The sequence below is a fragment of the Phaseolus vulgaris genome, chromosome 2 (genome assembly GCF_000499845.2).
Source record: "Phaseolus vulgaris cultivar G19833 chromosome 2, P. vulgaris v2.0, whole genome shotgun sequence".
Lineage (NCBI taxonomy): Eukaryota > Viridiplantae > Streptophyta > Magnoliopsida > Fabales > Fabaceae > Phaseolus > Phaseolus vulgaris.
Genome location: NC_023758.2, coordinates 38,755,276 through 38,768,930, shown reverse-complemented (window position 1 = coordinate 38,768,930; position 13,655 = coordinate 38,755,276). Strand labels below are relative to the sequence as shown.

The window sequence follows — 13,655 nt, the reverse complement described above, 5'->3', positions numbered from 1 at the left end:
GGATCGGAACTCACCGCAGAAGAGGAGGGTTGCTGTTGGGGAGCGGAGAAGGTGGTGGGCATGAGGAAAGGGGAGTCACAACCACACAGCGTCGGCGGAAAATCAAAGCCCTTGTTGATCTGGAAGGCTCCAAGTCACACCCAAGGCGATCTGTTAGAATCAGAAACAAATGCCCGCAGAATGCTCTATCCTTTCTTTTTAGACAAGGTATGCCCATAGTCTCTCTTTCTGATGGAGATATTGATAACTGCAACCTAAGGCTGCGTGAGTCTGATTCGCCAGAGGAACCGATTAAGCTGTGGGAGATTAGTAGGAAAGTTGGGATAAGGTGTCGTAAGGACGAACAGGAGGTTATCCAGGAGTTCTCGAGTCTAGAGGAAAGGGATTTGAAGACCATGAGTTGTGTAGAGGAAGGGAAGAAGGGAGGTCTTTTATGATTATTGTCAGTTTAAATATAAGAGGTCTGGGGGTGGTACCAAGTCAAGGTACATGAGGCATTTAATAGGAAGGGAGGAGGCGAACTTTGTTTGTATACAAGAAATAAAGGCTAAGGACATCTCGGATGCTAGGTGCTTTGCTTTGTGGGGTGATAATAATGTAGGCTGGTTACACAATAAAGGGGAGGAGGGGAGTGGAAGCCTTTTGTCCATGTGGCACAAAGAAGGTTTTAGTTATGAATACCACTTGATGGGGAAAGGTTTTATTGTGGTTGTTGGTCAACATGTAAAATCGTCCGTTAGGTGTGTTGTGGCCAACGTTTACTCTCCCTGTGCACTGAATGCAAAGAAGACTCTATGGGAGGATCTCTCTAATGTTAAAATGGCGTCACAAGAATCAATCTGGTGTTGTTGTGGTGACTTCAATGCTGTGAGAAGCAGGTCTGAGAGGAAAGGAGTCAGGGGTAGGAATGATCAGGTAAGAGAGATATATGGTTTTAACAGCTTCATTGATTACATGTCCTTGTTAGACTTACCATTGGTTGGCAAGAATTATACGTGGTTTAGACCGGATGGAACAGCTAAAAGTATAATTGTTAGAGGGCTAGTCACGGAAGAATGGCTATTGAAGTGGCCCATGTGCAAACAGTATGTCCTTCGAAGGGAAGTATCTGATCATTGTGCTTTGGTGATAAAATCTGTGGAGAAGGATTGGGGTCCTAAACCCTTTAGATCGATTGACGCTTAGTTTATGGATAGGGGGTTTAACATCATGGTTAAGGATAAATGGAAATCCTTCCCAGTCCAAGGGAACGAAATAGTTAATTTTAAGGAGAAATTGAAACTCCTCACGTCAGAGCTGAAAGTGTGGAACAGAGAGGTGTTTGGTAACCTCCATTCTGCGAAGAGGAGGATTCTACAGGAGCTGGAGGAGCTAGACAACAGAGATTGTATCGGGGGTCTGAAGGAAAGTGAAAGGCTTAATAGAATAGCGTTGACAAGTCGATTGGTAGAAAATGACAAAAAACTCGAATCTCTTATGTGCCAAAAGGCTAGAGCAAGTTGGTTCAAGAGTGGTGATTCTTGTACTAGGTTCTTTCACTCATCTCTGAGGTGGAGAAGACTCAGGAATGAAGTGAAGGGTGTTCAGGTGGGTGACAGATGGTGTGAGGAACTAGGTACTGTCCGGTTGGAGGCGAAAAAGCTGTTTAAAGTTAGGTTCAATGCAACGAAAGATCTAGGGGTGAGGTTGGATGAGGTGGAGTTTAAGACTCTAACTTTGAGAGATAATGAGAGGCTTGTGGCTGGTTTCACAGAAAAAGAGGTTAAAGATGCAGTGTGGCAGTGTGAAGGGTCTAAGAGCCCTGGTCCAGATGGGTTCAACTTCAATTTTATCCGGAAAAGCTGGGACTTTGTTAAAGCAGATTTAATGGAAGCAATGGCTTTGTTTCATGCGACTGGAAACATCCCGAAGGGTTGTAATGCTTCATTTATTGCGCTTATCCCGAAGGTGAGGGACCCCACTAAGCTGGAGCAGTGTAGACCCATTTCTTTGGTTGGTGTCATTTATAAAATCATTACTAAGGTGTTGGCTGGGAGATTGAAGAAGGTCTTGCCTGCAATCATAGATGAAAACCAATAAGCTTTCCTAAAGGGTAGAGGAATCTTGGATAGTGTCCTTATGGCAAATGAAGTGGTGGAGGATCTCAGGAAAAAGGGGAGAAGTGGTATCTGCCTAAAAGTGGACTTTGAGAAGGCTTACGACTCGGTTCGATGGGATTTCCTGTATGTTATGTTACACAAACTGGGTTTCCACTCTGTATGGATCTTGAGGATCAGAGGTTGCTTGGAATCAGCTACTGTGTCAGTTTTAGTTAATGGGAGTCCTACGGAGGAGTTTAAGCCTTCTAGAGGGTTGCGTTAGGGCGACCCCCTAGCACCTTTTCTGTTCATTGTGGTTGCTGAAGGACTTGCTGGGCTAGTAAGACAAGCTTTGAAGGTTAATATGCTGACGGGCCTTAAGATAGGAAGGCATGAGGTGGAGATGTGTATTCTACAGTTTGCGGACGATACTCTTTTTCTATGTGAGGATACCTTTGGGAATGTGTTAACCCTGAAGGTCATCCTGAGGGGCTTTGAGTTAGCCTCAGGATTGAAGATCAACTTCCATAAATCAAGGTTAGCAGGCATTAACGTACAAAGCAGTACTATAGGGTGTTTCACCAAGACGTTGAATTGTATCCAGATGGAGGTGCCTTTCAAGTATCTAGGACTGAAGGTGGGAGGGAATCCAAGAAAGAAACAATTCTGGGACCCAATTATAACCAAACTGAAAGCAAAGCTCAATGTTTGGAAGGGGAGGTTTTTATCCATGGCAGGGAGGATCTGCTTAATCAATTCTGTTCTAACTGCTATTCCCTTGTATTATATCTCCCTGTTTAGAGTACCGACCTCGGTGTGTAAAAGGATTATCAGTATTCAAACAAGATTCTTGTGGGGTTGGGGGAAACTAACTAAGCCAATTGCTTGGGTTAGCTGGAAAGATGTATGCAGACCAAAAGAGGAGGGAGGGCTGGGGTGTAGGGATATACATTTGTTTAATAAAGCTCTCTTAGCGAAATGGAGATGGCGGTGTCTTTCAGAAGAGAATGGAAGATGGAAGAAGTTGTTGGACTCCAAATACGATTTGGGAGTAGAAAGCAGTCTTACACCTGTCAAATATCAATCTTGGTGGTGGAGAGACCTCTCTAAGATGTGTAAGGAGGGAGGAGGTAAATGGTGGTTTCAGGAAGAGTCCAGGACACCCAGGTATGGGGGAAGGAGGTTCCGGGGTTGTTTTCGGTGAGCTCTGCCTATGACTGTCTAGCTAAGCATGGTAGAGGGAACCAGGGAGAAGTGTATAAACTCTTGTGGAGGGTGAAGGCTTTTCCAAATGTGATAGTGACAGCCTGGAGGGTACTGATGGGAAGACTTCCTACAAGAGTGAGTCTGAGCCGGAGAGGGGTAGTGGTGAACTCAATGATGTGTCCCTTGTGCCAGTTACAGAAGGAGACCTGCCATCACCTTTTCATGGAGTGTAAATATGCCCAGAAGGTTTGGTCTCTATGCTTTCAGTGGGTAGATATTTCATTCGTACATCAACATGATCTGCAGCTGCATTTCCAAAGTTTTCACCTGTTTCAAGTTAGTAATAAGCAGAATAGGATCTGGAAAGGGGTATGGGCAAATGTCATTAGAAGTTTATGGGACCAGAGGAACTTGATTGCATTCCAGCAAGGGGTAGTAGATGCTGAGGAGGTTTTCCAGAGGGCTCAACTGAAGTCTTGGTTGTGGATGAAGCATAAAGCTCGCTCGTTTTCTTATTCCTTTGTAGATTGGGTCCTTAACCCAAATATTTGCATTAGAAGCTGCTAAAATTTTCTGGCTTACATGCGTCTGTGATGGTTATGAAGAAGATGGTTGTTACTTCTGGATTGGCCTCATGTGAAGTCTCTGGTAGGTAGGAATCTGTTATAGTGATGGTTTGGGTTCCTTATGGATTAGATGGTTTTCTCCAGGCAGGGAATTGGGTTGCTGCTTCTTGTTTCGGGGGTGGCCTCTGTTAATGTTATTTGTAGGAATCAGAAGCAGATTGTTAAGGAGAGCATATATGTTAAAAAGGGAGCACGCTGGTATGGGTGTGACGCACCAGTACCAAAGGAGGGGTGGCTGTTTGAAGTGATACCATGGGTGCAGCCGATTCTCTGAGGATGGAATTGTCACGTGATAAGTATCTAATTTCAGTAATATTTCATATTAAAATATAGACACTTATGAGGATTTATTGCTAATTTACATATAAAATAATCCCTAATTTATGAATTTATACCTTTTTACATTTTTTATGATCTTTATTTGAATAAGAGTATTTTATTCCCAAATTTGGTGTTAATTGCAGATTTCTAAGGAAGATTGGAGATTTGGATTAAAGATGAATGATTTGAGCTTAAAAGATAAAGATAGAAGGTCCCAGAATGAAAAAGATGCAAAGAAAGATTGGGCCTTTTTTATGTGTTTTATCATTTAGCCCATTAGCGCGACACAATAAACAACCTAACCCTAGAAAACTAGGATAAATAGAGGGCTAGAGGCTCAACCTTAGGGTGCCAGATTGAGAGGAAAACACCATAGAGTGAATTGTAACCCAATTGGGAGAATGGAAGGTGATAGAAGTATGCGTGGCTAATTCTACCCTTTGGGATTGGGAGTAATCTGCTCAAACTCTTATGTATTGAGGTGATATTTTATATATTAATATTCAGTTCTTGATTGATTATTGGTATTGTTGTTTTACTTTTAATTCTCCGTGACAAATTGAGAATCTTAAATCTGACCGGGAGGTATTTTTAGGGTTCGGACCTAAACAACAATACTTAACATATTTGAGTGCTAGGAATAGACTTGAAATGTTAATTGCTATTAAACGTCTGAGCTTCGTTCTAAGTTGTTCTTATAAGTATGCGAGGGATCGATAGTTAGGGAACATTCTTAAGGATTTTATATGCGAGGAATCGATATAAATGATTTTTATACGGGCATCAATTTCAATTAAAGAACTTAATATTAACATGCTAATCAAAATACATGAGAGTGAGAGAGATGAAACTTAATCCCAATTTTTCCAATTGAAGCAACTAATTCTTTGTTTGTTTTCTTATTGATCAGTGCCAACATAATCACTTCACACTCTTTTTTATTGTTCTGTTGTTATATTTAACGAATATTGTACTCGATGATTCACTGTTCTTTGTGGGATCGATATCCGTCCTTAGGGACAATTATTACTTCTGACAAACGCGGTGCACTTGCCGTAAAAAGTCATCATCACGCTATTCAGGGGGTCTGACTCAGTCTGGAATAGGGGCGTGATGTTACTATGCAGAGAAAGTAAGGTGGTAACATGGTGTTTTGTAAATTCGTGGCTGATTTGTAGCGGCTGGCAGGTTTGGGAGGTTGCTGGCTGGTCAATACATAGGTGAAGGAGATGGTGGGTGAAGGAAAAAGGCTGATGTGCTTGTGCTTTTCACTTATTCTAAAGTCACTATAGCTGTTAAGCAAGCAAAGAGCGAGCTTGGGTGCACAATTATAGTGGTGTGTTGGTATTAAAAGGAAAGTAGGAAGTAGAGACTGTTGGAGCGGGGTTGGTAGACGGAAGAACGAAAATCTACTCTGGTATAGAGGGCTGGATTGCAGGGTGCAGGGGGAGTACTAGGAGATGCTCTGCTATATCTTTTGGAATGGTGTTGGGGTTGGGAAGCTGCTGGTTTTTTCTGTAGTTTACTGTCATGTTGGTACAATTTTATGAACTGGCTGGGGATATAGCTTTTGCAGGATATGTCACACTTTGGTTATCCTTCCCGTTCGGAGAAGTAACTATGTGGCTGTTGTATACGGGTTGGGATACCCCTTAAGTATCCCTCATAATTTTATTTATTTATTGCTGATAAAAAAAAACACTAAGCACTCTATACAGTATATTTTTCAATTTGTATAAACCTTATGATGTAAACTATTTGCAGCACCATACAAATGTATTATTACATTGAAAGTGATAATTCATAGTTAGCTAGAAAATATGAATGAATATAATGAACTAACTTGATTTTGCTAACACGTGTAACACTCTAAAATATTTAGATTGAAATTAACATATAAATAATCTTTATATATTTTCTTGAAACTCCATATTTCCCAAATATATATATATATATATATATAAAGAAATAAAAAATAGAAGTTAAAGAATAACAATTATTATGTTTGCTTAGATAGCCAACTTTAAATCAATAAAGAAAAAAAGGGGAAGCAAGGTATTGAGATGTCCCTACTCGTAGTTTTGTTTGTTATAGTTCTTTTCTATAATATTATATAATCTCGTGACAAATATGAATATAATAATTTCATACAAAATATAATAAAATAAAGCTAAATTTAAAACAAATTGTAAGTTTTTAATATATTTATATAAGAGAATAATTCGTAATCATAAATATCTATACAAACTTAAGATTTTTTTCCAAAAAGAACAAATTTCAGGTACTACTTTGTCTTTTCTATTCATTCTAATATTTGAAATTTAAGTTATGTTTTATCCTTTGAATTTCGTTATTTTATCATTTTTATTGATGAATATTCCCATTATACTTAGGTTTACTAATGAAAAGTTGATATGAACTTTTAAATATTTTTGTCTCTTCGATGAAATAAAAAACCATTTGGTCAAGTGTTTAAGATCTTTAAGGTAATGTCAAAGAATATTTTTCTTCTAATTTTTCCATTACTTAAAACTCACAAGCCATTTTACAGTAAAAATATATTTTTGGATAGATTTTTTTTTTTAAAAAAGGTCATATATTTGTAAAGTTAATTTGATTGTTTAAAACTATAAAATTTAAAATTGCAGTTAAAAATGCAAAATTTTTGAAAATTCTCATACTCTCTTTTTTCTCTCGATTATATCTCTTCTTTTCATACTCTCTTATTGTAGTATTATTATTATTCGTTCTTGATTAGAATTTTGTCAACTTTGCCTCCTCACTTAGGGTATTATCATTGATATCATTTTTCAAACTCATGTCAACTACAATTCTTTAATATTAAGAAATCGGTAGAGAATATTAGGTTTATGCTATTTCTTACATCAATTAAGATTAGAAAAAACATCACCTACTAATACTTTTAAATTATTAAACATTATTTAATATTTTTTTTTATTTAGTGATAGTTGACAATAATCAAAGTTTAATCATTTTCTTACATATATAATGGAAGGACCGAAAAAATAATTGTATAGTAGAAGTGGTATAAATAAAATGACACCTGAATATTCTATTATTAAATTTAAAGGAGCATATAAAAAAAATCAATTATTATTAAGGTTTCATTTTAAAAGAATCATCACCTCTCTAAAAACTCCATTTTCTTTTCTTCTGTCTTCTCTCTAAGATTTTGATAGTTTGACGATCAGAATACACCATTAGAGTCATGGCAACAAAGACTACAAGACTGCCCGATCAAAATCTGTAATAGAATAAGTTCATTTTTGTTAATTTTTTTCTTTCCTCTCCTTTCTCTCTAAGATTCTAACTTCCTCGCTTATCAGTTTAACGATCGAAGTCTGCCATTGGACTCTTGGTTGTGAACTCTACAAGATTACCCAATCAAAATCTTAGATAAAGTAAGTTCATTCTTGACTCCTTTTTCTTTGAGTTAGTTTTGATCGGGTTAGGTTTGTCTTTAGTTTAAGCTTGCATGTAATGCTTTTATGTTCAAAAGTAGTCTATGTTAGCTCAGAGTCCTAGTGGTATAGTTAGATTTTTTTTTATCAAGACTCAGTGGTACAGGTTAGGTTACCCTTGAGCTTTTGGTAGTTTAGAGCTCTTAAGGAGCATATGCTCAAGTTCAGGTAAGGGAAGCTAATTTAAATTGTCAATAGAATCCTAGGCTAGAAGATCTGAATGTGGGGTGACGTGGTCACCAATCTCAAATTTTCTTGCAGGATTTCTTGTTTTTTAGTAGATTGAGATTTGTTTGAGATTGAAATGTGAAAGTGTAGATATAATAAATGTTGTAGAATGTATGAGTTTGAAATTGAATGTATTTGAATAGTTTGTTGAATTAATTCAAATGAAATGTTTGATGAGAATTGATTGTTTGATTTTAAATGATTTTGGTTTAGAAATCATATATATATATATATATATTGACATAATAGCTAATTGAATCAATGAGAGTGCTTGTATAATGCTGAACATGAACTGTTAATGTCATGTGTAGTTTTATGAAATTATGAGTTAAATGAAATTCTAAGCTTTGGTATGATTTAATTGTGACATTTAGGATATTGTGAGATGTGGAATATGAATTTTAATCAAGACATAGTATTTTCAGGAAAGAAAATACCGTGTTAAGATTGTTTAGGATGTGCATTGACTAGGGATTCATCTAGACGGAGATATCCTGACTCTCTTGAGACAATAAAATCATATAGATGAAGTTATTCATGTGGTGAGAGTTGAGGGAGGTTCATATGAATGAGTAAGTTGTTGAAAGATAACTAACTTGACTTGTTATATGAGTTAACCCTGTGATACTAGGAAAGATGATATTGAAATTATTTATGTGCATAACTGTGTGGATTTCACATTGAGATAATATAACAGGTGTAAATCTCTGAGTCTAAGTCAACGCACAAGTCTTCCGGAAGTAGAGTCAAGTGTCTATGTGTTGTGAGTCAGTAGAAGTTTGACATGTGAAAGATGAATTTATGAATTTTAATAAACACTTAATGGTTTGAGAAATTGTATAAGACTTGATGAATTATATAGAAATATTTATATAGTTAACTTACATGTTCTTTGTTTGTGTTTGTTTCTTTATCTGTGATGATCGTATTACACAAGAGCAGATGAGGTTGTAGGTAATAAAATTTCTTAATGAACAAGCTGGAGGATGAGATAACTTTCATTTGAATGTTTTGTTTTTGTTTCAAAAACTTTTGGTGTATATATGAAAAGCAATATCTTTTTGAGATAGTTCTACACATTACATATTGCTTGTTTTATTTTTATTTTATTATATAAGGATAAAAATTAGAGATGTTACATACAAAATATTTAAAAAATGAAAAAAATAATTGAAATTTAATATAATATAAAAAAAATTAAATAATGGAGTATATTTTTTTTTATCTAAACACAAGGTGGAAATATTTTTCTTGTTTTTTTTCTTCATAATTTGTTAGTTAAATTTAAAAGTTGTTATTGCTTATATAAGTACTCTTTAAGCCTGATCTTCTGCATAACGAAAAAACCTAAATTTGACTAGTTTTTTTTCTCATTATTTCTTTCCAGTAGTTAAGAAATAAGGTGCTTTAAGTAACAACATTGATGTTATGCACACCATTCCTTACATCAAATTTATATAATTTAATTTCCACTAAAAAAATTACTAATTAAAAATTAAAAATAATTAATAATTATATTTATTAAATTATATATATTTTTTAGAAAATAAAAATATTATTAGTATTTATATTAGTTTCTATTATTAATAAATAATTTTTAAATTGATATATATTTAAGTACTAGTATTTTAGTCATCAACTTTAAAATATAAATATTTAGTAATTAAAACATTGATAATTAAATATTAATTTAAAAATTATTTATTAATAATAGAAATTACTTTAAAAATTAATAATTTTATTAATTTTCAATTATATTTAATTTAATCAATATAATAGCTAATTATTTTTTCATGTAAAATTATTTTTTATTTAATATTTTTTTATATTTTTACGCTAATTTAAATCATTTAATTAATAATGTAGTAGTTTTTCTTCTTCGTTTATTAATTTTTTCTTAACTTCTCTTCTTGAATGCTTAGAACACTTTTAATGGGAGATGTTCAGGCTATATTAAGCGCGAAATACTTGAATCATTTCGAGTGAGAGATGTTAAAAACATTTTTATTGGGAATGATTTAGAAGAGTCATTTAAATATAAAAATATTATTTTAATGTGAGTCTTCCATTTTTTAAAAACACTTAAATCATTTTTAACAGGTGCTTAGAACAGCTTTTTAGTGAAAATGATTTCTGAGAATTGTTTATAAACAAAAATGTTATTTATAAACAAAAGTCTTATTTTATTGAGTCGTACGTAAATGACTTGTTTAATTTAAAGAAATTGTGTTTAATTTAATTTAAACCAATATCACGATGTTTATGATTTTAGCTTCAAATCTATTTGCTATAGTAGACAGCAGTATTATTCGTTACTAAAGGAACACGAAATCTACGAATTACAAACGTGGATTATCGAAGATGGAGAACACACCACTTTGGTCCTTATCAAACTTATAAGAATCAAAATTATATATTTACAAAATTTCATGGATTAAAGTCTAAAAGCTTAATACATACAAGTTTTGATTAGCATATGGGTAACTGCAATCAGTTTTTAATTCACAGCATAATATTGCAGCAACTTAACAACCATAATCAAAGCCATGGATGTGACCTTGGCTTGGTGACTCTGTTTTCCTTGTCCCTCATGGAAGGAATATTGAAAAGGGAAAGAGAAAGAGAAACGAAGAATAAAGTGTAAACTTGAGGAGGAAAGCAGCTTTTAGCCATAGATCACAGCTAATTTCATGCATATATGATAATATGCAGCAAACCTTTATTCGTATTCCTCTATTAAATATCACACTGCTCCACTATTAAAGTAAGGAGTTATGAACAAGTTATCTGTAGTTAACATCTTAGCCATAGTGCATTGCCTTGAATTTTGTGAAAATGGCCCAAAACTATGGTTTCCTTGTCTGCATTTTTGTCTTGGTATTGGATATTGTTGCTGGCATACTTGGAATTCAAGCAGAAATAGCTCAAAACAAGGTACTTCTTTATGACCAAAAACATGTGTATATATATCTGAAATCTCAATGTTGGTGAGAGAAGAGAACTCTTAGCAATGAGCCTTGTTTTGATGTTTTGGGATGGAAACAGGTTAAGGACTTGAAGATGTGGGCACTGGTGTGTAGGGACCCTAACTATGAAGCCTTCAAGCTAGGAGTTTGTGCTTCCATTTTCTTGGTCTTTGCTCATGCATTTGCTCACTTGCTTGGTAGGTGCATTTGCATGCGGTCCAAAGAAGAATGCGAGAGAGCCACAGCCAATAGACAATTAGCAGTGGCCTTTCTAATCTTATCATGGTAAGTCTTTTTCAACATGTGTTGCTTCTCTTTATACTGCTGCTTCAAATCTCATGTCATATGTTACCACAAGTTTCTTCTTTGATCCATGTTGATACTCATTGATTCTATCACTTGTTAGATACTGAAATCAATTGTTAGTGACTGAATAGTGGTGTTCATTGCAGGATAGTATTAGCAATTTCTTTCTCCTTGCTGGTATTAGGGACCTTGGCCAACTCAAGATCAAGAGAATCGTGTGGAATATCAAACAGTCGTTTTCTATCGATTGGAGGGATTTTGTGCTTCATACATGGCTTGTTCACCATTGTCTATTATGTCTCTGTAACTGCCACAAGAAGGGAAGAAAAGAGGCAAGGAAACCCCATTGTTGGCCATCCTTAATCACCGTTCTCTTTGTTACCAATTCATTAGACAAGAAATGTACAACTATTATATTCATTAGATAAGAAATCTGTTCTTATTTATTTTTAAATTTTTTTTTTTTTTAAATATTTTAGTTTGAATAAAAATTTTACAATATAGATATTTTAACATTTTATATGAAATGATTAACATGGTGTGACCCTTTAACTTCCGATTGTTTAAAATGTTTTAATTTAGAAATTCAAGCTTTTAACTCCAATTTTAACATGAAATGATTACCAATTTTTGTTTAAAATATTCACTTCCATGGAGCTATCTAGCATTAGCTACATGACACAATCACCAATACACTAATGTGCCAAAGACCCACAAAGATCACTGTTTATGGAACATATGTACTAATGCATATATGGTAGGACATCTTGTGGTTCTTCCTCAAACAAAATAACTACGTCATCATAGTTATCTACATCACATTAGATCAAACCATCCGAAATGTCCAACACATTATATGAACTTGCAGTTGTCCAAAATCTATAGTATCTAGTCATGTCTCGTATATAGTTTTGTACCACTCGAAGGTGGGATGCAGTACACACAATATATTTCCTACATCTGTACATCTTTTTCTAAGGTTCCCTTTTGTTGCAGGTCTATTCAATAATACCTTCCACACGAAGTGGTATGTAGATGGCACAACCCTTATACTCCAAAGGGTAGTGTACATTTCAGAGTCTTCCCTGTAAACTACCTGTTGCATTTTGGAGTATGCAGATTTTATCGTGTACCCTTTCACTTCCATGTCTTTCCATATCAATATATCTTCCCTATCAATGCATAAGTCTTTCTCTTTTATGTCTTTCAATAACTCAATTTCTTGGTTCCTTTCACCCTCAAACCACTCTCTCCTTCAAGGCAAACTCCATTCCTACATATTATTGTACCAGTACCCGAAGAATACAAGTTATGCTCCATTTTTTCGATGAATTAGCGTATAACACAGGGTACTTGTCAATTAATGAAACTTCTCCCACACAATTATCTTCCAAAAACTTTATTTTAGTCCCCTTACCCACTTACCACTCAATATTATTGTCGAAACACCTCCCTTAATGCCCTAACCCCACGTACCTCTCATAAATCTCTCTACCAGAATGACTCATATTACTTACTTTATTTTCCATTAGAAAAATGTTTTATTAGCATCCTCTGTCACTAATACAGACTTGACACTGTTTGCGTGACATTAATTAACGCTGCAGACATGACATTTGGTGAGGATGTGACACTGGCTCTATATTATAATATATGACTCGTAGCACATGCAAAACTGGTTACCCGTGTGTCTGTAAGTGGTTACTTATGTGACGCGCACAAAACTGGGTACCCATGTGTGTAAGTGATTACTTATGTGTCATTTATGGTCACCCACTCTTTATGAAAAAAAATTCATTTTTTGTAATAACAACCATATATTACATCGATTAGATGACTTAACCGGTGTAATAACCCTACCAGAACTACCCAGCCACAGGTTCTTCCACATATACTGGCTCACGCTAAGTTGGTTACCCGTGTGTCTGTAAGTGGTTACCTACGTGACATTTATGATCACCCACTCTTCATGAAAAAAATCAATTTTTTTTAATAAAAACCATATATTACATCGGTTAGATAGTTTAACCGATGTAATAATCCTACCAGAGCTGGTTCCCAGCCACAGGTTCTGGCACGCGCAAAATTGGTTACCTGTGTGTCTGTAAGTAGTTACCTATGTGATGTTTATGATCCACCCACTCTTTATGAAAAAAAAATCAATTTTTTTAATATGGGTCATATATTACATCGGTTAGATGACTTAATCGGTGTAATATGGGTCATTGTGAGTTAAAAAAAAAATATATTACATCGGTTGTTTCTAAGAACCGATGTAATATATTCTTTTTTTATCCTATTTTGGAGCTCGCGCTGCTCATTCGCACGCAATCTCACTCTGACACGTCATTATCACGTCTATAGCGTCAAATGTGTGTCATGTGCAGAGGGTATCAATATATCAGGACTCTTTCCATTAAGACTTCTCAATGTTCCATATTT

The 13,655-nt window shown here is 34.9% G+C and overlaps 2 protein-coding genes across 2 annotated transcripts; both read left to right on the top strand.

Annotated features, from left to right (window-relative positions):
* Nucleotides 1–489: 489 nt before the first annotated feature.
* LOC137809475 (uncharacterized) lies at nucleotides 490–1,185 on the top strand. The gene has a single exon (XM_068610583.1). It carries the CDS (start codon nucleotides 490–492, stop codon nucleotides 1,183–1,185), a length of 696 nt encoding a protein of 231 aa, XP_068466684.1.
* A 9,535-nt stretch (nucleotides 1,186–10,720) lies between these two features.
* LOC137809754 (protein DESIGUAL 2-like) lies at nucleotides 10,721–11,667 on the top strand. The gene is made up of 3 exons (XM_068610838.1): nucleotides 10,721–10,875; nucleotides 10,987–11,192; nucleotides 11,360–11,667. Exons 1-3 carry the CDS (start codon nucleotides 10,777–10,779, stop codon nucleotides 11,574–11,576), a joined length of 522 nt encoding a protein of 173 aa, XP_068466939.1. The 5' UTR covers nucleotides 10,721–10,776; the 3' UTR covers nucleotides 11,577–11,667.
* Nucleotides 11,668–13,655: the final 1,988 nt, after the last annotated feature.